Source organism: Heterodontus francisci, chromosome 10 (genome assembly GCF_036365525.1).
Source record: "Heterodontus francisci isolate sHetFra1 chromosome 10, sHetFra1.hap1, whole genome shotgun sequence".
NCBI lineage: Eukaryota > Metazoa > Chordata > Chondrichthyes > Heterodontiformes > Heterodontidae > Heterodontus > Heterodontus francisci.
Genome location: NC_090380.1, coordinates 27,214,252 through 27,240,296, shown reverse-complemented (window position 1 = coordinate 27,240,296; position 26,045 = coordinate 27,214,252). Strand labels below are relative to the sequence as shown.

Below are 26,045 nucleotides of genomic sequence, written 5' to 3'. Positions count from 1 at the left end.
CCGGGATAGTGAGGAGAGGGGAGATAAATGGGCAGTTATTACACCTCCTGCGATTGCAGGGGAAGGTGCCATGGGAAGCGGATCAGGTGGTGGGGGTAATAGAGGAGTGGACCAGGGTGTCACGGAGGGAACAATCTCTTCGGAATGCTGACAGGGAAAGGGAGGGGAAAATGCATCTGTTCGTGGCATCACGATGGAGGTGGCAGAAATGGCGGAGGATGATCCTTTGGATATGGAGACTGATGGGGTGGAAAGTGAGGACAAGGGGAACCCTGTCACGGTTCTGGGAGGGAGGGGAAGGGGTGAGGGTAGAGGTGCAGGAAATGGACCGGACATGGTTGAGCGCCCTGTCAACCACAGTGGGGGAGGGGGGGTGGAATCCTTGGTTGAGGAAAAAGGAAGACATATCAGAAGCGCTATCATGGAAGGTAGCATCATCAGAGCAGATGCGTCGGGAGATGGAGAAACTGGGAGAATGGAATGGAGTCCTCACAGGAGGCAGGGTATGAAGAAGTGTAGTCGAGGTAGCTGTGTGAGTCAGTGGGCTTATAATGGATATTAGTAGACAGCCTATCCCCAGAGATGGAGACAGAGAAGTCGAGAAGGGAAGGGAAGTATCGGAGATGGACCATGTAAAGGTGAGAGAAGGGCGGAAATTAGAAGCAAAGTTGATAAAGGTTTCCAGTTCAGGGGGAGAGCAGGAAGCAGCACCACTACAGTCATCAATGTACCGGAAAAAGAGTTGGGGGAGGGGGCCTGAGTAGGACTGGAACAAGGAATGTTCGACATATCCCACAAAAAGACAGGCATAACTAGGACCCATGCGGGTACCCACAGCAATACCTTTTACTTGAAGGAAGTGAGAGGAGTTGTAGGAGAAGTTGTTCAATGTGAGAACAAGTTCAGCCAGGTGGAGGGTGGTGGTGGTGGATGGGGACTGGTTGGGCCTCTGTTTAAGGAAGAAGGGGAGAGACCTCAAACCGTCCCGGGGGATGGAGGTGTAGAGAGATTGGACATCAATAGTGAAGAGGAGGCGAATGGGGCCAGGAAACTGGAAACTGTCAAAATGATGTAGGGCATCTGAAGAGTCACGGATGTAGGTGGGAAGAGATTGGACCAGCGGAGAAAAGATAGAGTCAAGATAGGAAGAAATAAGTTCAGTGGGACAGGAGCAGGCTGACACAATTGGTCTGCCGGGACAGTCCTGTCTGTGGATTTTGGGAAGGATGTAGAAGCAGGCTGTCTGGGGTTGTGGGACTATGAGGTTGGAAGATGCTCAGGGAAGGTCTCCAGAGGAGATGAGGTCAGTGACAGTCCTGTGGACAGTAGCTTGATGTTTGGTGGTGGGGTCATGGTCCAGTGGGAGGTAGGAAGATGTGTCTGAAAGTTGGCGCTGAGACTCTACAAGGTAGAGACCTGAGAGAATACAGTGCCTCAATTTCAGAGGGGGACAGGTTAGAGTGAGTAAGGGGGGCAGAGAAATTGAGATGACCAATGTCTCACTGACATTTTTCAATGAAGAGGTCAAGAGCGGGTAAGAGGCCAGGGGGAGGGGTCCAGGTAGAGGAAGAATGCTGGAGGTGGGTGAATGGGTCTGCTGATTGGGGGGAGGACTCCTGATCAAAGAAGTGAGCCCGGAGGTGGAGGCGACAAAAGACGAGCTCAATGTCATGCCGAGCATGAAATTCATTGAGGTGGGGGCATAAGGGGGTAAAATTGAGTCCTTTTCTGAGAACAGAACATTCAGCGTCAGAGAGGGGGTGGTCAGAAGGTATAGTGAATACACGGCAAGGGGTCAGATCAGAAGGGGTGGGGTCAGAGGGCAGTGAAAACTAATCCTGTTGTCCTGCTCTCAGCCCATAGCCCTTTATCTTCCTCTACTTCAAATGTTTACTGTTCCCTTGAAAGATCTAATGTCTTTTGCCTGAAGTACTCCCTGCAGCTCCATCGCATCACAAAGAAATTGATCCCTCATCATTGGCTCCCCTCCCCAACTATAGGAAATCGTCTTTCCTTACTCATACTTCAAAAATCCTTCATAACTTTAAAGACCTCTATCAAATCTCCTCTTGGTCTTTACTGCTCCAATGGAAATTGATCCCAGCATCTCAAGTCTCTCCTCATAATAGCATCCCATTCTTGATATTTCTTGGTGAACCTACACTGTACAATATACTTTAATGCCCATTTAATAATGAAGAACCATAACTGTCCTTGGTGGTCCAACTACCCATTTCCTTATACAAATCTATGATCTTTTGCTCTACATCCCTATTTATAAAACCTATTGGTCTTAGTTATGGCTTCATCTACCCACACTTGCAAAGGAACAATGTATTGACACCCATAGGTGTGTCTCTATCCCTCCACACTTAAACATCTTTTCATTGAGCATACACTCCCATTTCTTATTAGTTCACCCAAATCGCATCTGCCACCAGACTGCCCATTTCATTGACTTGTCAATGTCCTCCTGGAGTCTTCACAATCCTCCTCACCATTTGCCAAACATGTGTCATCAGCAAATTTCAAAATTGTGCTCCTTATGCCAAGCTCAAATTATATTACATATCTATAAACCCAAAAATGGAACACCATTTCCCACCCACCTCCAATCTGCCCAACACCCATTAATCTAAATTCATTAAATTTCCTGATACCGTATGCCTGAATTTTTCTAACAAGCTTTGGGGCAATTTATTGATTGCCTTCTGATGATATACATTACAGCTGCTGCATTCTCTTTAGCTAATCACTTCTTCAGAAAATTCTACTGAATGTCTTACCCATAACAAATCCATTTAGCTGTTTTTTTATCCCATGCATTCTTAGTACACTAATTATACATTCTAAAAGTTAGCTCATAACTGATGTTAAACTAACTGGAAGAGTTAACGAGGGGTTATCCTTTCTATTCCTGCACAGGTCTGTTTCGCTGGTTAACTTCCAGTCCCTACCACAATATGTATATTCAAGTAGGTTTGAAAAACTGATCAGAGCCTCTGCTGCCTCTTTCGACTTCTATCAACAGCCAAGTGTGCCACAAGGGCACAGCATTCTCTTTAGAATTCTGCTGATTTTTTTCCCAAACCCATTTCTTTTTTTAGTAATCCCTCATTTTTTTCACTTGTTGCTGTCGTATACTTCCACCATTTGTAAATGCTACCACAAAATTGATGAGGGGGAAAAAACCTGGACAACAAGCTAGTGATTCTCAAAAAAGGATATTGACAGTCTTCTTGAAGCTGAGCATGCCTAAGAAATGTTTCAGCAGTTCTCAACCTAGCTAAAATGGCTAATAAACCTGGTAAGTAGCCACATAGATACAGCACATCTTCGATCTAAGCCTTCTCTGCTATGGCAGCGGAATTCTTAAGACTCCTTCTCAAGACATTCTTATATATACACTCTTCTCCTTCGTCATTCCAGCTTCTAACTAGCAATTTTTAATCTGATTTCTAATGAGCATCAGATATCACGCCCATTACAAGTTCTACTATTATGTTATTAAACTGTAGGAATGAAGCAAAACATAGATTTTTAAGCTACAATCACCAGACCCTAGCAGATTCCAAGGATCTGCAAAGTCATTAATTTCTATACTTGATGACAAATATTTTTGCAATGGTAGCAGAATTTCCCTTTGAATTAGAAGGGGGTCTCACCCATCCCCCTGAACCAAAAGCGTTGAACATTTTTGATGTTTATTCATGTAAGCAGTTATCTTTTACATAGATTTCCCTCCTTTAATTCTATTGTTTACCTTTCTCATCTTTTTACCAATGCACCCCACCCCAAAGATAAATTGAGCTGCTGCCCTTGAGAAAGTCAAGATACTTGGTAAAGTCAAAATATTGTAGTTTTTTTTTCTTGTTTGAGACCCCGTGAAAGGCTATTACAATGATTGTCACCGGTAAGGAGCCTCAAACATATAACAAATGCTAGGTTAGCTGATGCAGACTTGATTCTTTGAACATAAATTCAATTTCTATAAACAAATAGGCTATCTTCTAAATTTGGGAACCAGAGACGTATATGATCAACTCTTCTCCCACTGCACTTGTATATAGTACTTTATCTTAGCGGGGGCTGTAATAGCGACTTTTAAAAACCCAAACTCTTCTGGAATAACATGGGCATAACTCAAGAATAGTTAATTCACCCACACACGGAAAATCAAATGAGGTACAGTAAATGGAGTAAAATGGATCTTTTCTGTGAAGGCACCTGTCCAATTTGTCAGGCCTGATTGGATCCAAGGTTGCCAGGATATTCCCAGCCTGAGACAAGTCTCTCAGGGTATATTATGCCAAATCCAGAAACAACACAGGTATTATAGTTTTCTTTCTGCTGCTCTCTGGCAGAAGCCAACTAGTTCAGAATGGGCATCAGTACCGTAGAAAGGCACTTCAGTTGATACCAGTGCCAATGGCAGAGTTTCAAAACCAACTGATGCAACAACAACTCGCATTTATATAGCACTTTTAACACAGAACAACATCCCAAAGTGAGCTTTAGAGGTGTAAACAAACAAATGGACACAGAGGAGGGTCTTGAATGAGGAATGGTGGAAAGCAAAAGTGTTTAAGGAGGGAATTCTGGAGATTGGGATTTAGGCAGCTAAAGGCATAGCTCCTAATGGCAATGTGAAAGGAGCAGGGGGACGCTCAAGAGGTCAGAGGGACAGAAAATTTGGCAGGTGATTTGTAGGGCTGGAGGTTAAATAGATAAAGGAGTGGCATGATCATGGAGAGATGTAAACAAAAGGCAAGAATTTTAAAGTGAGACATTGGGAGCTGGTGGCTATCGTAGGTCAGCAAGGACGGGGGTTATGTTTGAGTGGGACTTAGCAGCAGAGTTAATGATGAGCTGAAGTTTACGGAAGGTGGAGGATGGAGTAATTGACTCGAAGTGACAAAGGCATGGATGGGGGTTTTGGTGGCAGATGGGCTGAGGTAGCAGCAAAGGCAGGTGATGTTACAGAGACACAGATTTAAGGTTTTGGGCAAGAGATGCAGTGGGGATGTGAGGAAGAATTTTCTTGTGCAGCAAGTGGTAATGACCTGGAACTCGCTGCCCATAAGGGTGATGGAAGCAGAGGCAATCAATGATTTCAAAAAGAAACTGGATGGCCACTTGAAGGAAATAAACTTGCAGGGCTACAGGGATAGAGCAGAGAAAGGGGACTGACTGGATTGCTCCACAGAGAGTCACATAGATTCGATGGGCCGAATGGCCTCCTTCTGTGCCGTAAATGACTCTGACTCTAGGCGGAAGTAGGCAATCTTTGCAATGGAGGCAATATGGGTTTAGATGCTCATTGTTGATCAGAACACCAAGGTTGCGAGCAGTCTAGTTCAGCCATGGAGGGGATGGAATTAGAAGCAAGAGAAGATGACAGTGGCTATAGAATGATATTTCAGAGAATATGTGGGGTACAATTAATGCAAGGTGAATGGAGTAAGACTATGAACGTGTAACTTTAATATCAGGCACAAAGTTGTTATTTGGTAGCAGTTTCTAAGAATATATCTAATTTAAAAGCAGATGGTGACAAAACTACTGGGGAAAGACAAACAGATCTTAAAAACTATAATATTTATAAATCTATTGTGTACTGGTTTTCTCACCAGAGGATCTGAAGGATTTTGATGGCAAACAAGTGAACTGAATAGCAGCCAACAAGGGGCTGTCACATACCTCCAGAAAAAAAACTTGCTAAGAGCAAAAAAAATTTTTTCTAGTTTTTAACCTGTTCAAATTAACTATATAAGTAGCATTCTTGTTTATACTAAACTTTTCCAACAGGACTAATTACTCCTGCACAGCATGGTATGCTGTGACCTACCATCACCACCTTTGAGAAAACTTAATTGTAAGTCTGATTGAACCAAATGCTGCTGGGCTAGGGTTCCATATGCAGCTGTATCCCTTCAGTACCTCACACAAGTGGCCATCCTTGATGCATGAGCCTACACAATGAGCACCACGGGCAGTACTGACAATGGAAGTACCAGGGCAAGTTCAATCTTGCCCAATGACCACAGTCATGCACAGTCCAGCAGGGTTCAGGAGTAGAAACCCTGGCTGAAAGTTCCCCTTTTCTTAGTCTAGGAGCCAAGAGGCCAACTATAGCACCTCAACTGCAGCCCCAAGTTGAGATCAGCTAATCAAACTGAGCAGGGGCTAGCAATTCTCAATTCCACGGGAAGGAAAAGGAAAAAATGATTAGCAGTGTCTACAACTACACACTGACATCAAATTAACACTTTTGCATAAAGAATTACAATCTCATAAATACTGCCTTTAAAGAAAAATAAAGATCAAACCTTGTTCAGTGATTATCTTCATTCCAACTGTAGTCCCTTATAGTTTTTGGTGCATATTGGGGAGCATGCACCTTTTCTTGAATTTGCCAAATAGAGTCATTATCACCAAATTCACTGCAAAGCAGTCACTATATTCATAGTTGTGGGTTATGGTTTATAATGAGCAATTACTTGAGATTACAGTATTTACTCAATTGTAACATATACTATAAAAACAGACAAAATGCAGGTAAACTCACAGGTCTGTCAGCCTCGCAAAGAAGACAGGGTTAACATATCAGGTAGAAATTGTATCGGAATTACTGGCATTTCTGTTTTATTTCAGATTGCCAGTGTTCGTTATTGTATTTGGTCAAAATTCTGCATCCACTGTACTCCATTTACATCCACTCACTGTCGGCAAACACTTTATCACCAAATTTTCTCAACCAGCTTCCCTGAAATCTCTGTGGGAGCTTCTTTTCAGTTTTGAACCCTTCTACACAAATCATACTTAAATAGTTAATAATTATATTTTCACCTACTGGAGATGCCAATCGGTCATCTAACAACATTTTTATTTTACAAAAATCACTAAGGGAATTAATAAAATTCTTTTAAAGACTTCAAATATCTTGAACACTCCTAAGGTGTGATATTAATATGCAAAAATAGGAAGAAAAAAATTTGGCTCTGAAATATACTCCTGGGATTGGCATTCCCAAAAAAAAAACTTGTTTGGTTTCTCCACACTAAGCCACAACTCACCAAAGGTACAGCAACCACACCACCTGATAGAAGCAAGAAAGGCATGTTAAATTCACCCCTCTAAAATACATCATGGCAAACTCAAAGAAAAAACAGGCTATGTTTTTGTCATGTAGCCAAAAACAAACTCCCACAACACAATGTTTTCCCCTTAAATAAACCTATGGCAGGAACACTATATGAATGAAATACTCCACAGATACCATTAACAGTATTTCCTCTCTGAAACATGCAGTGTCTCTTACATCAGAGGTGTCCACTCTTACCTTCATGGGCCTAATAGGCATGTTCCATGGAGCCTCTCAGGGCATATATAAAGTTTAAATGCATGTTCCCATTAATTTGTATAGATTGTGATTTTCTAATAAGGATCTATCCATTAAGACAGCCCTTCCCAAACCTCCAGGGCAAGAAAATTCAAACTGGACAAATTATCCAATAACATGACCGCAAATAGGATCAAGCAGCTGGGCTCAGAGGGCCAGACTCAGGTACCTCATGTGGTTCCAGGGCTGCTGATGTGACACCCACTTAATTGTATCCCAGTGAGGAATCAACATCCTTAGAAGGGAAGAGGAGGAATTTTCTGCAGCGGCTGGCCGGGGTGGGGGTGGGGGTGGGGGACGGGGACGTGGTATGCAGGGGAATAATATTTTGATGATTAGACCATTAAAACAAGAGGTAGTTTTTAAACATGAGTTTGAGTTTCAGATTCTACAATTATTTCATACTGAGTATCCCTTTCCATGTAGTAAATCACACACACAACATTTTAAATTCTATATTGTGCGAATGGATATTATGCAGTTACCATATGTAGCAGATTTTACAACATAAAAATATATAGGAAAAACAAAGGCACAATGAAATCCAACTCATTCTTCAGGGAGAAAAGTTGAAATGAGCCACCTTAAAGAGAGATTTTAATTTAAAATTTATAAAAAGGATATAAATAACAGAGGCCAAAACACTATTTGCATCATTAAAACAGTTTCATCAGCAAGTAAAAATCTTGCAGTTTTATATAAGCTTGTATCATTTAAATATACAAGATATGGTAGTCTTTAAAGTGGCTCAGTCTTGGCGGCAAGGTATTATGATGGATATAAACCTGCACAATTTTGTTCATCAATGAGAAACAACTCATTAGCAGAGCTTTGATTGCATTTTTTGGATTCAATTACAGTAGATACTGCCCACACTTGATAACTACATTAGCTCAAATGCAATCTTCTGTCCCTTTACAATAATGCATGGGGGGAAAGTTTACATCCAGTCACCACAGCAACAAAACCCATCCCTGAATAGTGTCACCTAGCCTAATACCTACAAAAAAACCTCCCTGTGTATCTTAAATACAGTAAATAAAGCATTCAACATTAACGGACCAGATGTACATTTAACTGTAAGCTTCTGTACAGCCTTATACAATGCTTACGTTACATTCCCCGTAAAGATTTACACTCTTTTTTTGTACATTTCATCAATTTGCTTCGAGTCATTTGAAAAAAAAAGTGTGGCTTTAGATCCTCATCAATAACGCTCAAGTCCATGACCAAATGTAATAAAACAGCTGCTGGTTCACAGCCATCAGCAGTATCCACAGTAAGAAACGGTCACTTTACTTACGATGCAAGACTGTCTAAGACTGTGTGTCACTGCAAACATGGAAGCTCCACAGTTTTAACCCATTAAGAGTCCAACAATTTATTTTACTACTGGATTGGCTTAACCTGAAATTAAAAAAAATACTGATTCACCTAACAGTTGGAAGCAAGATTCGCTGATTAAATGGTTAATTTAAAGATTTTTTTGTGTGTACAGATCTGAATTTATCTAATGGAGCGAGAAACCTGAACGTGAACATGAAACGTGGGTGAATCTTGCTTTCAGCTTAAAGCAGAGGCTCAAGTCACATCAATATAATAATTGCAGCTCAGGTAAAACACCATGCACAGCATTTGTTAAGTACTTCAAAAGAGCAGGGTGAGAAAAATTAAACACAGGTTCCTAGTAGTGGTTGTAGTAATGAGCAGCAGCTCTTTTTCACAGAACTTGCGCAAACTGTCAAGAAGTCATGGTTAAACTTGGCTCCATTCATTAAGTTTAGTTTCCAGCCCTAGTCTGTGAGGCAGTGCAAGCACAACAATCTAACATGGATGCAAGCAGGATTTTTTTTTAAAACCTCCCTATAAGCAGAAAATGTTTTGCAGTCGCCAGAAAAATAAAAATCCTGGTTTCAGTTCATCCATGGATTACTTTGGCCAATGGTGGTTCTACGGTATTTGCAAATCCTTCTATTGTAAGCCCTGGGGTAAAGTCTTCTAAAAAGCCTATTTCACACTTCAAAGCCAAGTCTCTTTGCAAGTCCCATTAATAAATACCCAATCATTCAGAAATCTTCCTGTTCTATGTAGAGAGCTACTATCTTGTGTGCCTAATATGCAACGTTGTAAGTGAGATGGATACTACGGTCACAGGAGTGAGGTACCAGGGAGGAAAAGGTAGAATCACAGGCGATGTTGGGGATTACTCTCGTTTGTTGATATGATGATAGTTACTCATGGGCTCACAAGAATCATGCACACGTGTCAACAATCCGTGTGGTAGCAAATTTTGGCAATTGCTGAGTGATTGATAATTAGGCTTTTCAAAAAGCATCAAACGTAGATGCGCAGATGTCTCTCGAGCCTCCATCACACTCCTGCTTGGTGAATATTTTTGGTGTTTTGGGTTGGCAAGGGGCAGGGAAGCTACAGCATCTTCTCAGCTTAGAAATTGAACTCCTTTGTTTGAAGGTTTGCCGTGGGGTCGAAACTGAAAGTTCCAGCTTGTGTTGCTTCAGGAAGGAGACTTGGATCTTCATCAATCTATAGAGAGGAGAGAATATATTAGCACAACATATAAAAAAACTACCTTTTTGAATGTGGTTTAGCTAAGGAATGGTTTGGACTAACTAAACAGACTGGCAGAGATGTGCAAAATATTTGTGGTCAAATTGTTATCTTCATTGCAACAGTAGTTCTTAAAATACATAATTTCTAGTTATTCTTTCACCAAAGACTTTAACAGAATCAAAACTTGACACTCTGGAAAAGGCTACATAAAACTGTCCATGCGCAAAAACAGGCCTAGGAATATAAATACAAATTTTGTCACAGCCTGGCCTTGTGACTTGTTAATAGTCAGAGAATATGGAAGTCTAATTTGGACCCGTTTTCTCCTGAGTGGAAAGGCAGGTTTACATCTGATGGGCTCAATATTATTTGAGGAATAAACATTCTATTTTCTTGAAAACAGCCTGTTATAATTTAAGTATCTATTGTCAAAGAAAACAGCATCCCAACTACCAGTATCCTCTCATGACAATGTCTTTGTTTAGGATTCAAGTTTTGTATCAACATTTTAACTGCTCCTTGCTCGAGTCTAAGTTTTGTGGTGGCATGCCCATTGGAGTTAGACAGTGCAGAAACTCTGGACGGTCGAGACTATCATCTTTGTCTATAGAATCAACGCTGATGTATTATTTTAATTCACCTGACAGCTTTTCCTAAACCTATTCATTCAAATCTAGTGAATCTTCATTTTTAGCACAAAGAATAGCTTTCCATAGAACCATAGAAAAATTATGGCACAGGAGGAGGCCATTCAGCCCATCGTGTCTGTGCTGGCCGAAAAAACTAGCTGCCTAATCTAATCCCACCTTCCAGCACCTGGCCCATAAACCTTGCAGATTACAGCACTTCAGGTGCATATCCAGCTACCTTTTAAAAGAATTGAGGGTTTCTGCCTCCACCACCATTCCTGGCAGTGAATTCCAGATACCCATCACCTTCTGGGTGAAAAAGTCTTTCCCTCATGTCCCCTCTAATCCTTCTACCAATCACCTTAAATCTGTGCCCCCTGGTAATTGACCTCTCTGCTAGGGGAAAGAGGTCCTTCCAGTCTACTCTATCCAGGCCAATCATAATATTGTAAAACCTCTATTAAGTCACCCCTCAGCCTCCTCTGTTCTAAAGAAAACTACCCTAGCCAATCCAATCTGTCCTCATAGCTGCAATTTTCAAGCCCTGACAACATTCTTGTAAATCTCCTCTGTACTCTCTCCAGAGCAATTATGTCCTTCCTGTAACGTGGTGACCAGAACTGTACACAATACTCCAGCTGTGGCCTAACCAGCGTTTTATACAATTCCAGCATTACATCCCTGCGTTTGAATTCTATACCTCAGCCAATAAAGGAAAGCATTCCATATGCCTTCTTCACCACTCTATCTACCTGTCCTGCCACCTTCTAGGAGCTATGGACATGCACTCGAAGGTCTCTCACTTTTTCTACCCCTCTCAATATCCTTCCGTTTATTGTGTACTCCCTCGCTTTATTTGCCCTCCCCAAATGCATCACCTCACACTTTTCTGGATTGAATTCCATTTGCCACTTTTCTGCCCACTCAACCAAACCACTGCTATCTTTCTGGAGTCTATGGCTATCCTCTTCACTATCAACTATATGGCCCATTTTAGTGTCATCGACAAATTTCTCAACCATGCCTCCCACATTTAAGTCCAAATCATTTATACCACAAACAGCAAGGGACCCAACACTGAGCCCTGTGGAATGCCACTGGAAACAGCTTTCCATTCACAAAAACATCTGTCGACTACTACCTTTTGCTTCCTGTTCCTGAGCCAATTCTGGATCCAACCTGCCACATTCTCCTGTATCCCATGGGCTTTCGTTTTACTGACCAGTCTGCCATGTGGGATCTTATCAAATGCCTAACTAAAATTGTTACTTACTCAAAAAAAAATTTAATTAAGTTAGTAAGACATGACCTTCCCTTAACAAATCCATGCTGACTATCCCTGATTAATCCGTGCCTTTCTAAGTAGCAGTTTATCCTGTCCCTCAGGGCGGCACAGTGGCGCAGTGGTTAGCACTGCAGCCTCACAGTTCCAGGAACCCGGGTTCAATTCTGGGTACTGCCTGTGTGGAGTTTGCAAGTTCTCCCTGTGTCTGCGTGGGTTTTCTCCGGGTGCTCCGGTTTCCTCCCACAAGCCAAAAGACTTGCAGGTTGGTAGGTAAATTGGCCATTAAAAATTGTCACTAGTATAGGTAGTTGGTCGGGAAATATCGGGACAGATGGGGATGTTTGGTAGGAATATGGGATTAGTGTAGGATTAGTATAAATGGGTGGTTGATGGTCGGCACAGACTCGGTGGGCCGAAGGGCCTGTTTCAGCGCTGTATCTCTAATCTAATCTAATAGATTCTAACAACTTACCCACCTCCGAGGTCGGACTAACCGGCCTATAATTATTTGGCCTATTCCTCGCACCCTTTTAAAACAATGGTACAACGTTCACAGACCTCCAATCCTTTGGTATCTCTCCTGTATCTATTGAAGGATTTGAAGATGATCCTCACGCATCTGCCATTTCCTCCCTGGCTTCCTTAATAACCTGGGATGCAATCCATCCGGCCCTGGCAATTTATCCACTTTCAAGGATGTCAGACCCTCTAGTACTTCCTCTCTCATTATGCTTATCGTATCTAATATTTCACACTCATCCTCTTTAACTACAATGTCTACATCAACCCTCTCCTTTGTGAAGACAGTGACAAAAAACTCACGAAGAACCTCTGCATCCATGCAGAAGTTCCCTTGTACATATGATAGGCTCTACCCTTTCCTTAGTTATCCTCTTGCTCTTAATGTACTGATAAAACATCTTTGGGTTTTCTTTGATTTTACCGGCCAATAATTTTTCATGTCCTCTCTCTGCTTTCCTAATTTCGTTTTTTACTTCACCCCTGCACTTTCTATACTCCTCTCGGCTTTCTAAAGTATTATGACTTTCGAATAAAAAGATGTATCGAATAATTGTCCCCGCCATTTTGCCACACTGCACCAATTCAATCATCTCACCCACCCCTCCCATGTCATTCCATCCTTCCCATGCCATGTCTCTCATACCTTCCCCATCCCATCTCTTATGGAAGCAATCTCTCCAGCCAGGGTAACTTTTTTGTTGGGCTCCCCTTGATTTACGCTGCTTTTGTTCTCCACCAACCCCAACCCCGCAACCCCTAACCCTCGCCCCCACCCCCCCACGCAACCAACTGTTGGCAGACATGTGTCATGCGCTCTGGTCCTCTGCACACCCCATGTGCGCCAGGCACCACCCATCAAATAAACTTGCTAACAGATACAACCCTTAAACTGGCCAATCAAAAAGTCCAGACAGACAAAAAATTGAGTATTATAGATGCTTTGAGGCTCTTCAGGTCTCAGCCAGCAGTTATAAACTATCTGACATTGAGCTACAGTTTCAAGGTGTAGCCTAAACCCTTATACAAGGTTATATATAGTGTTCACTGCTTGCAATCCAATTATTCTCTGTAAAATTAAGAATCTAAACTTAGAGGAAATGGAATGCCTGGAACAAGTCCAAAGTGGTAAATATTCTTTTTCTACATCAAGCAGATGTGCCATTCATTAAGCAACAAGATGCTTCAAAAGGTGAAACGGAGTATACAAGCAGAATTTGCAATTACTTTCACGGACAACTGAGTACTGAGAGTTCACAAATCACCATCAGTACCAACAGATCGGATACTGAAGCCAGTAATTTCCACACAAACTTTGAGCCAAGATGCACTAAGACAGATAATTCATGGCCATTGTACTTGTGGCTTATGTTAATTGACATACCCCCACTGTACTATACCAGCTAAGATCAGCTAATTCAGCACAGACTGAGGATCAAAACTGGGAATTTCTGAAATGTATTGTTTAGCTACTTATTAGATAAACTCACTGGGAACATGCATTTTGAGTAACAGGATCCAATTCACAGCACACATTAAAATGGCCAGCACAACATATCTGAATTAAAATATGGGATAAAAATAAAAAAGAAACCTTATGGATTAACTCAAAAAATGGATCATAAAGCCAAGAGGGCAGGGAAGCAATTTCTTCAAACATTAATTGGCAGCTTTAACATTTGTAATTCTCAAATGATGGCAGAGGTAAACAAAGATTCAGCCAGACTGGATCCTATTACTCCTTAAAATGCATACATTCTCAATGTGTTGACCCAATTAGTAGCTGAATAATACATTTCAGAAATTCCAAGTTTTAATTCTTAGTTTGTGCTGAGTTAACTTCTCTCAGCAGGTACAGTAATAGGGGTACTACCATTGATATAGGCATCCCTAGGGGTAGGTGGAATTGACCAGGATTCCCAATCACAATGTGGTGGAAATGTGTGCGTGGATGTCAAGTAAGGTTGGGACCAGCTGTCCTGTGATGGGCCCACACTTACATGGAACAGTAAATGCTTACTGCCAAGAATTATGCACTAGTAATGTACAACTGGACAGTATTACAGGACACAACACCTGTGGAACCCTACTTGCATGTAACGAGGGAACAGCTTCAGGAGTGGAGGGGGAGAAAAAAATGGAGAAGCACAAATATGCACAAAACCATTATACAAGCTGAACGATTCATTCAGTCTGCAAATTTGTACATCTGATTTAAATATTCAAGTCAGGGGAAGAACATAAGAAATAAGAGTAGGCCATAAGGTCCTTTGAGCTTGCTTCACCATCCAATAAGATCATAGCTGAACTCTTACTTTAATTCCGCTTTCCCTTAGTGGCCAAGAATCTATCAAGCTCATTCTTGAATATACTGAATGCAGTAGAGAATTCCAAAGAGTCACAACCCTTGAGTAAAGAAATTTCTCCTCAGTCCTAAATGGCTGATCCCTTATCCTGAGTCTATAACCCCTAGTTCTAGACTCTCCAGCTAGGGGAAATTGCCTCTCAGCATCTACCCTGTCAAGCCCTCTCAGAATTTTATGTGTTTCAATGAGATCACCTCTTACTGGGTGATTGGGTGCCTGGTACAATTGATTGAGGTCACAGGTTACTTTGCAAACATGGTCTTTCAGCATACTGCAGAGGGTTGGTAGTTGGGATGAAGAGAGTGACTATACACTGAAAAACGGGCCTTTACCCTAGAGATTTTACCCTAGGCGGACGGAGCCAGCCACCCACTGAAAAGTCGGTAGCGAACCCGCTTCCTCCTCGCCTGGGGATCCGACCCCTATTTTGCAGGTCGCCAGGCTTCAACTGGTGTGAGGCGGGACTTCCACCCATTGGAGGTAGAAAGTCCCGGCTAATAGAGCTGCCAGCCAATCACCAAGCCGGCAGCTTAGTCCCAGCAGCGCCATCGGGAGCAAATGGCCACTTCTGGGACTACAGCCCAGCATGAAGAAAGGATGTTGGGGAGCCTGGAGCAAAGATAAGTTTTGGTTACCTCACTGGGGGGTAATTGGTCATGCCCCGGCGAGGCAAGGATGGTTGGTTGGGGGGAAGGGGGCGTATTGTGTGTGGAGGGTGGTTGGGGTAGCTGGGGGTGGGGGGCCTTCATCGGGCACAGGGTGCCTGATCGTGAGGGCCCCCCGGGACCTTCGAGAGCTGCCTGCTTTTGCCAGGTGGCTTCTCTCGGGTCTAGGACGCGCACTTGCCACACATAAAATCCGCGTGGAGGTGGGCTAAGGCCCTTAAGTGGCCACTTTTCGCCACCGCCGCCCTGCGTAAAGTGACGGCGGAGGCGGGACGAGAAGGGCTCTCTGAGCCTCCCACTCCATTTTACGCCAACTCCCGCCACCATTCCGCTCTTTGGGGTGGCATAAAATGCAGCCCACACTAGCTGATTTTTTACTTTACATTGTGAAAAGAGAATTACGGTGAGGTTAAGAAGCAAACTAAACTTCATTTGCAATAATCTTCTATCCAAAATGCAAAATAAAATCTACAAATTTTCCTGGTTTTTCCATTCACTGCAACAGTCAAGTGAGTGGACAAGAACATAGCAGATGTAATGTGTGAAGAAATGTGAAATTCTCTCTTTTGGTAGGAAAAATAGTAAAGCAGGATATTTTTTAAACGCTGAGACTGGGAAATATTAGTATTGAGAGAGATCTGGATGTCCTCGTACACTCATCACAGAAAGTTAACATACAGGTACAGCAAGCAATTAGGAAAGTGTATCTCAGCCTTTATTACAAAGGGATTAGAGTATAAGAATAAAGAAGTCTTCTTCAATTGTATAGGCCTTGGTAAAGCCACACCTAAAGTACTGTGTACAGTTGTGGTCTCCTTACCCAAGGAAGGACCATACTTGCCTTACAAGGAGTGCAACAAAGGCTCACCAGACTGATTCGTGGGGTGAGGAAGCTGTCCTATGAGGAGAGATTGAATAGACTAGGCCTATATTCCCCAGAGTTTAAAAGAATGAGAGGTGAACTCATTTAAACATAAAATTCGTAAGGGACTCAACAGGGTACATTCTGGGATGATGTTTCTCCAGCTGGGAAAATTGAGAACTGGGAGGGTCACCGACTCAGACTAAGAGGCTGATCATTTAGGCCTGAGATGAGGAGAAATTTCTTCACTCAAAGGGCTGTGAATGTTTGGAATTCTCTACCCCAGAGAGCTGTGGGTGCTCAGTCATTGAGTACACAGAGGGTGGTGAGTGCCTGGAACTTGCTGCCAGGGGAGGTGGTGGAAGCAGATACGATAGCGACGTTTAAGAGACATCTTGACAAATACATGAATAGGAAGGGAACAGAGGGATATGGGCCCCGGAAGTGCAGAAGGTGTTAGTTTAGGCAGGCATCAAGATCGGCGCATGCTTGGAGGGCCGAATGGCCTGTTCCTGTGCTGTACTGTTCTTTGTACATTCAAATGAGAGATCGATAGATTTTAGGTGATGAAGGGAATCAAGGGATATGGGGATAGTGCAGGTAGGTGTAACTGCGGTAGATGATCAGCCATGGTCTTACCGGATGGTGGAGCAGGCTCAAGGGGCCAAATGGCCTACTTCTGCTCTTATTTCTTGTGTTTATGCAACAAATTTAATCTTCATCTCACTTTATAAAAACAGCTCTGTTCAAATGGCTTTTCACCTACTTTATTTCTCAAAAAATGTCACTGTTCCCGTGGTACTGGATTTCCCTTTAAACTACCTAACAAGGTTTCACCCAACAAGCCATGGAGCTTAGTTTGGGAGCACAAGCAAACCATTTTCTTTACAATATTCTATATCCATTTTCTCAGCCATCCAAGGAGTCAGCATTTCAAGTTCAACTCATGAGTATTAGATTTAATCACTAATTCTGAATTAAAGTTAAATCAATTTTTAACGCTGAATATGAACATTCTTATCTCCATTGTCTAGCATGAAGAGAACGGATACATTTCCATTTCATATTTCACACACTAGTGCTCTAGGGCAACTGCAGCTAAAAGCAGCGGCATCTGGCACCAAATACTATTTTAAGCTATTAACAGACAAAAGAAAATAACCCGATATTTTAAATGAAATCAATAATGAAGAAATATATAAAAAAGGAAGAAATATAAAACCACTGTTGCAGCGTTTGGACTTCAGATGCTTTTTTTTTTATTAATTGGTCAAGTTTTTGCTTTAAAAAGGTAAGATCAGTATCTCCTTTACCAGGGCTACTTACAAACATAAAAAAAACCACTGCCTGGCCTCATTTGAATATTTCACAATAATTTTGTCCGAACAGCCACAGGGAGTTCAACCAGTCCTCAGTGACATTACCATCGAAGTGCCCTAAAATCAACATCCTGGAAGTCACCATTGGGCAGAAACTCAACTGACCTGCCACATAAATACTGTGGCTACACGACAGGCTGGGTATTCTGCAGCGGTTGACTCCCCAAAATCTCTCCATCACCCACAAAGTACAAATCAGGAGACAAATCTTCGCTTGCCTGAATAGGTGCAACTTCAACACCACCATCAAGGATAGAGCAGTCCACTTGATCAGCATCCTACCCACGAGCTTAATCATTCACTCCCTCCACCATCAGAGCACACTGCCACAACAGTATTCTATCTACTGGATGCACTGCAAGAAGTCGCCAAGGTTTCTTCGGCAGCACCTCTCAAATCCTCAACTGTCACCACCTAGTAGGATGATGACATTGTGCATGGGAACACCAGCAACTCCAAGTCACAGACCACCCTGACTTGGAAGATATATTGCCATTTCTTCATCATTGTTGGGTCAAATTCCTGGAACTCCCTACCAACAGCATTGTTTGAGCAACTTCACTACATGTAAAGCAGCAGTTCAAGATGACTGTTCACCACCAGCTCTTCTCAAGGGCAACTAGGAATGATCAATAAACATCTGCCTTGCCAGCGATGCCCACATCCCAAGAATTATTACGTTTTTTTAAATTCCGGAAAGGGCTTCCTTCACTCAGTAACATATTCCCATTAATGGTTTAGTTCTGCAGAATACTGCACTAATTGGATTCCATGAACAATACAACTTGGCCATCAAAATTAAAACAAAAATCAGCTATTCGCTTTGCATTTACAAAATCAATTTTGTTCCTTGGGAAAGAAGGATATAGAGCAGATATAGATAAAGATAAGGATATAGATAAAGAGAAACTGTTCCCTTTGGTGGCGGGGTCAAAAACCAGAGGACACAGATTTAAGGTGATTGACAAAAGAACCAAAGGCAACATGAGAAAACTTTTTTTTATTATAAACACATCGAGTGGTTAGGATCGGGAAAGCACTGCCTGAGAGGGTGGTGGAGGCAAGTTTAATTGTGGCTTTCAAAAGGGAACTGAATAAGCACCGAAAGATAAAAAATATGCAGGGCAACGGGCAAAGTACTGGGGAGTGAGGCTAGCTGAAATGCTCTTGTAGAGAGCTAGCGCCGACTCAATGGGCCAAACGACCTCCTTCTGTGCTGTAACCATTCTATAATTCTATTTAAATAATTAAATAAAAAGAACTATGAATATATATGAAAAAGCAGGACTGCATCTACTGGGAACAAATATTGGACTGAAAATTGCAATGAAGGCATTAGAGGCGACTGGCTACAGGTCTTCAAAATTATTCATGTGTTTGTCTTCGAGGGGTCAGAGGAGCATTTTTGAGAAAGGTTCCAGAGTTGACCATGGGTCCCTTGTGCATTTTTGGCTCTCCTGGGAGGTGACAGAAGGGGAGAAAGGGTGAGGAACGTAGAGACAAATCCAGTAAGAAGGGGGAAAACATGCATGAATCTGATATAAAAACAAAAATGCTGGAAATACTCAGCAGGTCAGGCAGCATCTGTGGACAGAGAAGCAGAGTTAACATTTCAGGTCAGTGACCTTTCATCAGAACTGGCAACGGTTAGAAATGTAATGGGTTTTAAGTAAATAAAGTGGGAGTGGGGCAAGGGATAACAAAAGGGAAGGTGTTGATAGAACAGAGGGTCACAGAGAATAATTGACAAGAAGCTCATGGAGCAATGACATAGGGTGTGTTAAAGGTGTGCTGAAAGACAAAGCGTTCGTGCAGAGAGGGTGTGAATAGACAGAAAAATGGATAGTCCGGGCCAAAAGCACAAACATGACAAAAAAACAGTGGGCAGGCACATGGTAAAAGAAAAGAATGATGAAACAAACTAAAATAAAATAAAAATAAAAAGTAAGAAAAAATATAACTAAAAATAAAAAAGGGGGGCCCCGTTATGCTCTGAAATTATTGAACTCAATGTTCAGTCCGGTAGGCTGTTGCGTACCTAATCGGTAAATGAAATGCTTGACCTTGTTCACTTTCATTGCTTTCTATTTCCCTCCTGGTGTTTGATAAAGTGTCCACCAAAACTCGTTTTCACAGCCACATCTCCTTCCTCAGCGACTGTTTCTGGCTCTGACACATTCCACATGGATTCCAACTGAAGTTTCATCCTTCATGTTTTGAATCTATGCAGGATTACAGGTATCTCCAAGAAATACAACATTCCTCAGACTCCTGTTCTCGCCGCATCCTGAGATCCACACTCAGTGCCATGCACCGCCATATGTACACACTAGACCTCTCTCTCCAGAAGCACTGCCTTAGAGGCTTGCTACCTGACCTGAATCCGACATATGTTGGGTTCGGGTCGGGCCCATCGTCCGTGGCCGAGTCCAGGTTGAGTCGGGTCAGGTCGGGTCGGACACACACAGTAAGTGCTCAGCCTGAGCTGGGAGTCCAGAATGCAACTCAGTCTGTGCATTGAGCGAGTGACGTCACTATGACGTCATCACACATGCACTGCAGCTTCTTCCAGGTTCGGTGTCAGGAAGGTAAGTAAAGGGATGGTCGGGTCGGGCTCAGGTCGGGTCGAGTCGTGGCGGGTTTGGGTCAGGTCGGGCTCGGGGCCAAAACGGAGGGACTCGGGCCGGGTCGGACTCGGGTCCACTGCGGCTCAGTCAGGTTCAAGTCGGGTTCTTTTCCCCGACCTAAAGCAGGCCTCTACACCGCCTCACCTTATCTCAAAGCTGTTCTACTTCGCAGTTTCATTTCATCCTTCGTCTTATCCAACGCATTAACAAAAAACGTTTTTTCTTCCTTTCAGGTGTTAAGGCACGCAAGCTCCAGCAGCTGATGGGGATGAATGCCCCTCCACTTCCCTCTGACCCCATCCCTTCTGATCTGACCCCTTGCCGTGTATTCATTACACCCTCTGACCTTCCCCTCTCTGACACTGAACAATCTGTACTCAGCATGACGTTGAACTCTTTTTCCGTCGCCTTCGCTTCCAGGCTCACTTCTCTGACCAGGAGACCTCCCCCCAACCAGCAGACCCTTTCACCAGCCTCCAGCATTTTCCCTCCACCTGGACCCCTCCCTCTGGCCTTTTACCTGCTCTTGAAAACTGTCGGCGAGACATCAGTCTCAATTTCTCTGCTCCCCTCACTCACTCTAACCTGTCTCCCTCTGAACTTGCTGTACGCCGTTCTCTCAGGTCTAACTCCGACATTGAGATCAAACCTGCTGACAAGGGTAGTGCTGTTTTTGTCTGGCGCACCGACCTCTACCTTGTAGAGGCTCAGCGCCAACTCACAGACACTTCTTCCTACCTCCCAATGGACCAGGACCCCACCACCGAACATCAAGCTACTGTCCACAGGACTGTCACTGACCTCATCTCCTCCGGAGATCTTCCCTCTACAGCTTCAACCTCACAGTCCCGCAACCCCAGACAGCCTGCTTCTATCTCCTTCCTAAAATCCACAAACAGGACTGACTCGGCAGACCTATTGTTTCAGCCTGTTCATGCCCCACTGAACTTATTTCTTCGTATCTTGACTCTACCGTTTCTCCCCTGGTCCAGTCTCGTCCCATCTACATCCAAGACTCTTCTGACGCCCTATGTCATTTTGACAATTTCCAGTTTCCTGGCCCCAACCGCCTCCGCTTCACTATGGACGTCCAATCTCGCTACACCTCCATCAGGACGGTTTGAGGGCTCTCCGCTTCTTCCTTAAACAGAGGCCCAACCAGTCCACACCCACCATCACCCTCCTCCGCCTGGCTAAACTTCTCACATTGAACAAATTCTCCTTCAACTTCACTCACTTCCTTCAACTAAAAGGTGTTGCAATGGGTACCTGGATGGGTCCAAGTTATGCCTGTCTTTTTGTGGGATATGTCAAACATTTCTTGTTCCAGTCCTACTCAGGCCCCCTCCCCCAAATCTTTTTCCGGTACATTGACGACTGTATTGGTGCAGTTTCCTGTTCCCGCCCTGAAATGGCAAACTATCAACTTTACTTCCAATTTCCACCCTTCTCTCACTTTTACATGGTCCATCTCCGACACGTCCCTTCCTTGACTTCTCTGTCTCCATCTCTGGGATAGGCTGTGTACTAACATTCATTATAAACCCACCGACTCCCACAGCTACCTTGACTACACTTCTTCACACCCTGCCTCCTGTAAGGACTCCATTCCATTCTCCCAGTTTCTCCGTCTCCGACGCATCTGCTCTGATGATGCTACCTTCCATGACAGCGCTTCTGTTATGTCTTCCTTTTTCCTCAACCGAGGTTCCCCCTCCCCCACTGTGGTTGACAGGGTCCACACCTCTTCCCCTCCCTCGCAGAACTGTGACAGGGTTCCCTTTGTCCTCACTTTCCAACCCACCAGCCTCCACATCCAAACAATCATCCTCCGCCATGTCCAACGTGCCGCCACTACCAAACGCATCTTCTTTTCCCCTCCCGTCAGCATTCCGAAGGGATCCTTCTCTCCGTGACACCCTGGTCCACTCCTCCATTACCACCAACACCTCGTCCCCTTCCCATGCAATCGTAGGAGGTGCAATACCTGCCCTTTTACCTCTTCTCTCCTTACTATCCAAGGTCCCAAACACTCCTTTCAGGCGAAGCAGCGATTTACTTGTACTTCTTTCAATTTAGTATACTGTATTCGCTGCTCACAATGTGGTCTCCTCTACATTGGGGAGACCAAACGCAGACTGGGTGACCGCTTTGCGGAACACCTCCGCTCAGTCCGAAAGCATGATCCCGAGCTTCCAGTTGCTTGCCATTTCAACACACACCCCTGCTCTCATGCCCACATATCTGTCCTGGGCTTGCTGCAGTGTTCCAGTGAACATCAACACAAGCTTGAGGAACAGCATCTCATTTACCTATTAGGCAAGCCACAGAACATTGAATTCAATAATTTCAGAGCATGACAGGCCCCCCTTTTTTATTTTGTTATATTTATTCTTTTTTTACTTTTTCTTTTTATTTTATTTTAGTTTGTTTCTTCATTCATTTTTTTTTTACCATGTGCCCACTTTTTTTTTTCAAGTTTGTGCTTTTGGCCAGGACTGTTCCATTTTTCTGTCTATTCACACGCTCTCTGCACTAACGCTTTGTCTTTCAGCACACCATTAACACACCCTTTGCCTTTACTCCATGAGCTTCTGGTCAGTTATTCTCTGTGTCCCTCTGTCCTATCAACACCTTCCCTTTTGTTATCTCTTGCCCCACCCCAGCTTTATTTGCTTAAAACCCATTAAATTTCTAACCTTTGCCAGTTCTGATGAATGGTCACTGACCTGAAACGTTAACTCTGCTTCTCTGTCCACAGATGCTGTCAGACCTGCTGAATATTTCCAGCACTTTTTGTTTCTTTTTCAGATTTTCAGCATCTGCAGTATTTTGCTTTTATGTATGAATCTGCTGCCTTTCTCTCATCCTGTTTGCATAATTTACTGTCCAGGGCCATTTTTTTAATTTTAATTTTTAATTGTCATCCCACGTTATGGAATAAGCCACATGAAGCTATAAAGGCTTAAGGAGCTTCTTACTCTGTACAAGTTTACCTCTGGATTTAAAAAAAAATTTATCAGTTGCAAGTCAACAGATATCCACTAATAAAAAGGACGGAACTGGGGTTTATTTCCAACATTCCAGCTATAAATCATGGGTTTGCTGCTAAATGTCAAAAGGAACTACCACTTGCACACTTCTATTGAAACAGTACTGCTCTATTTCACAAAACGAGACAGTGACTTCCTGTTTGATGCATGTGTATAGAAATAAAACACACAAAGACCAAACTCACTGCTGAAGGGTAAGTTGAACATTTATGACATTGCCTATGTCCCTAGTCGACACTGAGGGATGAAGGAATACAAGATCGCATTTCCAATATCCGCTTTCCCCTTCCCTACAAATCAACTGCCTGTGAGCTAAATAAGAACCCAATTCTCTACTTACATCATCACCAGAGAAGTATTGATCTATGATTTCATAAGCTAGTTTATAGATCTCTTCATTTTCATGTTGCTGCAAGGCTTCTATTTTTTCCAAACCTGTCAGGAAGAAAATTAGAAGTTGTTGAAACAATTGTGAAGATATTTTGAAATACTAATGGAGCAGCACAGAAGTGCATTAAGTTTTACCTGCAATCTACTCAAATACTTTTTCAGTTCTCATGATTTAAATGGGCGTTGCGAAAAATGAAATTAATTTCAATTAGAAAGAATTCAAGTTCTGGAAGCTTACCTCCACATTCCTCTATCATTTCTGCTATCGTGCTTGCTTCCTCACCAGCCATCTTTAGAATATTATTCAGTCCATCGAGCACAACCTGCACTACCTGAGCATCTTTCACTCCGAGTAAATTACAGAAAGGGGGGATTACATTCTGCTGTACTAGATACTCGACCTAGAATAAAAGGAACAAAATAGGTTGTCAAACTGTTCCATTCAAGAACCTTTTGGTCAAATTCATTTATAAATGGCATTTCAAAATTACTGGTTGCAGCACCCATGTATTCAAGACAGGTTAATGGAATGACAGTTAAGACTGTACAAAGAGCTTCAACTATAATCCATTTTAATTTTACTTTAGTTGAGTTTTCTCCTTTATTTTAATTAAAAGTACCACCCTTTAATTGTCAGCGATATCTAGATTGATCTTTTAAAATGCTCTCCTACAGACCTCCGAATCAGACAGCTACTCAGGCATTGGCAGAGGGTCAATCTATGCCCACTATCAGCCTCTTCCACTTGGTAGCATATAATCTGAGGGGATAAATTTTGGAATATGAAAAGCATACCAATCAATAATAGCAGACAATTTGTACCCAACAGTCTCTCAAGAAGTGAACCAACTGTTGTAATTTGAGAGGAACTACACCAGTTCTGTTTTTAAGAAACAACTAAAGCATGATGGCCATTCAGCTTTAATGGATACAGGTACCAAATTTTTATCAAAGTGAAGGGTCCTATTCCAATCCAAACACATTCTGAAGATTTTCAACTCAGAAGGAACAAAGCAAATGCCTGCGGGTCTCTGGCTTCTATGGAGAATACATGTAACAGATTGCACTGTTAGCGATCCTGAGTTTGTCAACAAAGGCTGCAGAGTGGGCAAGAAAGAATTCTGTTCTATTCATTAATGAGCTGAACCAAAAGGTAATGTACATACAAATCTGCATTGTTTTGCTAAGGCTATGTTCCAGGATCAATCATTGGTGCTGGCGATTGAAGAGATCAATAAATTGAAGCATTTTCTGACATCACATCCCTTCAGACCAACATATATGGTTTGACCAAGTTTGAATTACTGATTTTCAATGGACTCATGTGTGGCTAAGTCATCTAGCCACTGTGCATGCAAGTGGATGCTGTTTTGGTCACTTGACGACTTCTCCTGCATTGCAAAGTCTTCTTCTCTGTCATAGTTCTGAATGCCATCCTATTTGCATCAATGCCACTCAGTTTCAGGCCATTACTTAAAATGTTGCTTTTGCCCACTATGCAAATGTTTACCTTGTTTGAGCTCACTGTACTGCACATACTTGTCAGTTCTTTCACCAAACATGCGAGTATATCATTTCCAGTGAACCGTACTTTATCAGTATCATCTTGACATAGACTGATTTTCACATTTCTGCTCATTGATAACATGTTCCTGCCATTTGAGGTGCACAATGAATGTGAGGAGAAACTTGAATTTGATGCTGGGTAGTACAGCCAGGGTCAACAAAATTGGGAATCGAGATGGAGTGTTAGTTTTAGTGTGAAAACTGATACCATGCTAACTGACTCATTGTTTTAGCCTGCCGAAGGAGCAACGCATGGTTGTGATATAACAACACACTTGAGTTAGGTGGAGTCCATTATGGTTTGAGTTAAGTTTCTTCACTGTTAGTGGACAGTTAGATATATTGTTTACTGCATACAGGATTGTACATCACTTCTGTGTTCTTCAGGTTGATGGTAAGCCCATAATTCCTCACAACTTTGAGAAGTAAGTCCAAGTTGTAGGTCATGGAATTTGGTCATCAGCAATCAAATGAGCTTTTTACTGACCTAGTCTGCTCAAGTTCAAGCAGGTCTGCAAGCAAATCATTCTTAACGTCATCAATCACTGATACAAAGAGACTTGATTTGAAGACAAAGTCTTGCTTCACCCTGGGGGCAACGCTAATTGGTTTGGAAAGGGTACACTGCACGCATACACACACTGCACATTATATAACACAGTTGACAAACAATGTAAACATAGGCTTCCAGACATCCTAACTTGGGAGATCAATTTCTATTATTCCTCGAC

General features: G+C 42.7%; 1 protein-coding gene across 1 annotated transcript in view; it reads right to left on the bottom strand.

Moving 5' to 3' along the window:
• Positions 1–643: 643 nt before the first annotated feature.
• The window catches only part of kpna3 (karyopherin alpha 3 (importin alpha 4)), a 99,303-nt gene continuing 73,901 nt past the window's right edge, over positions 644–26,045 (bottom strand). Inside the window, exons 15-17 of the mRNA XM_068040312.1 lie at positions 23,987–24,149; positions 23,699–23,793; positions 644–9,946 (exon numbers count right to left, since the gene is read on the bottom strand). Of these exons, the coding sequence (XP_067896413.1) occupies positions 9,848–9,946; positions 23,699–23,793; positions 23,987–24,149 (357 nt within the window). The 3' untranslated portion in view covers positions 644–9,847. The remainder of the gene's footprint in view (positions 9,947–23,698; positions 23,794–23,986; positions 24,150–26,045) is intronic.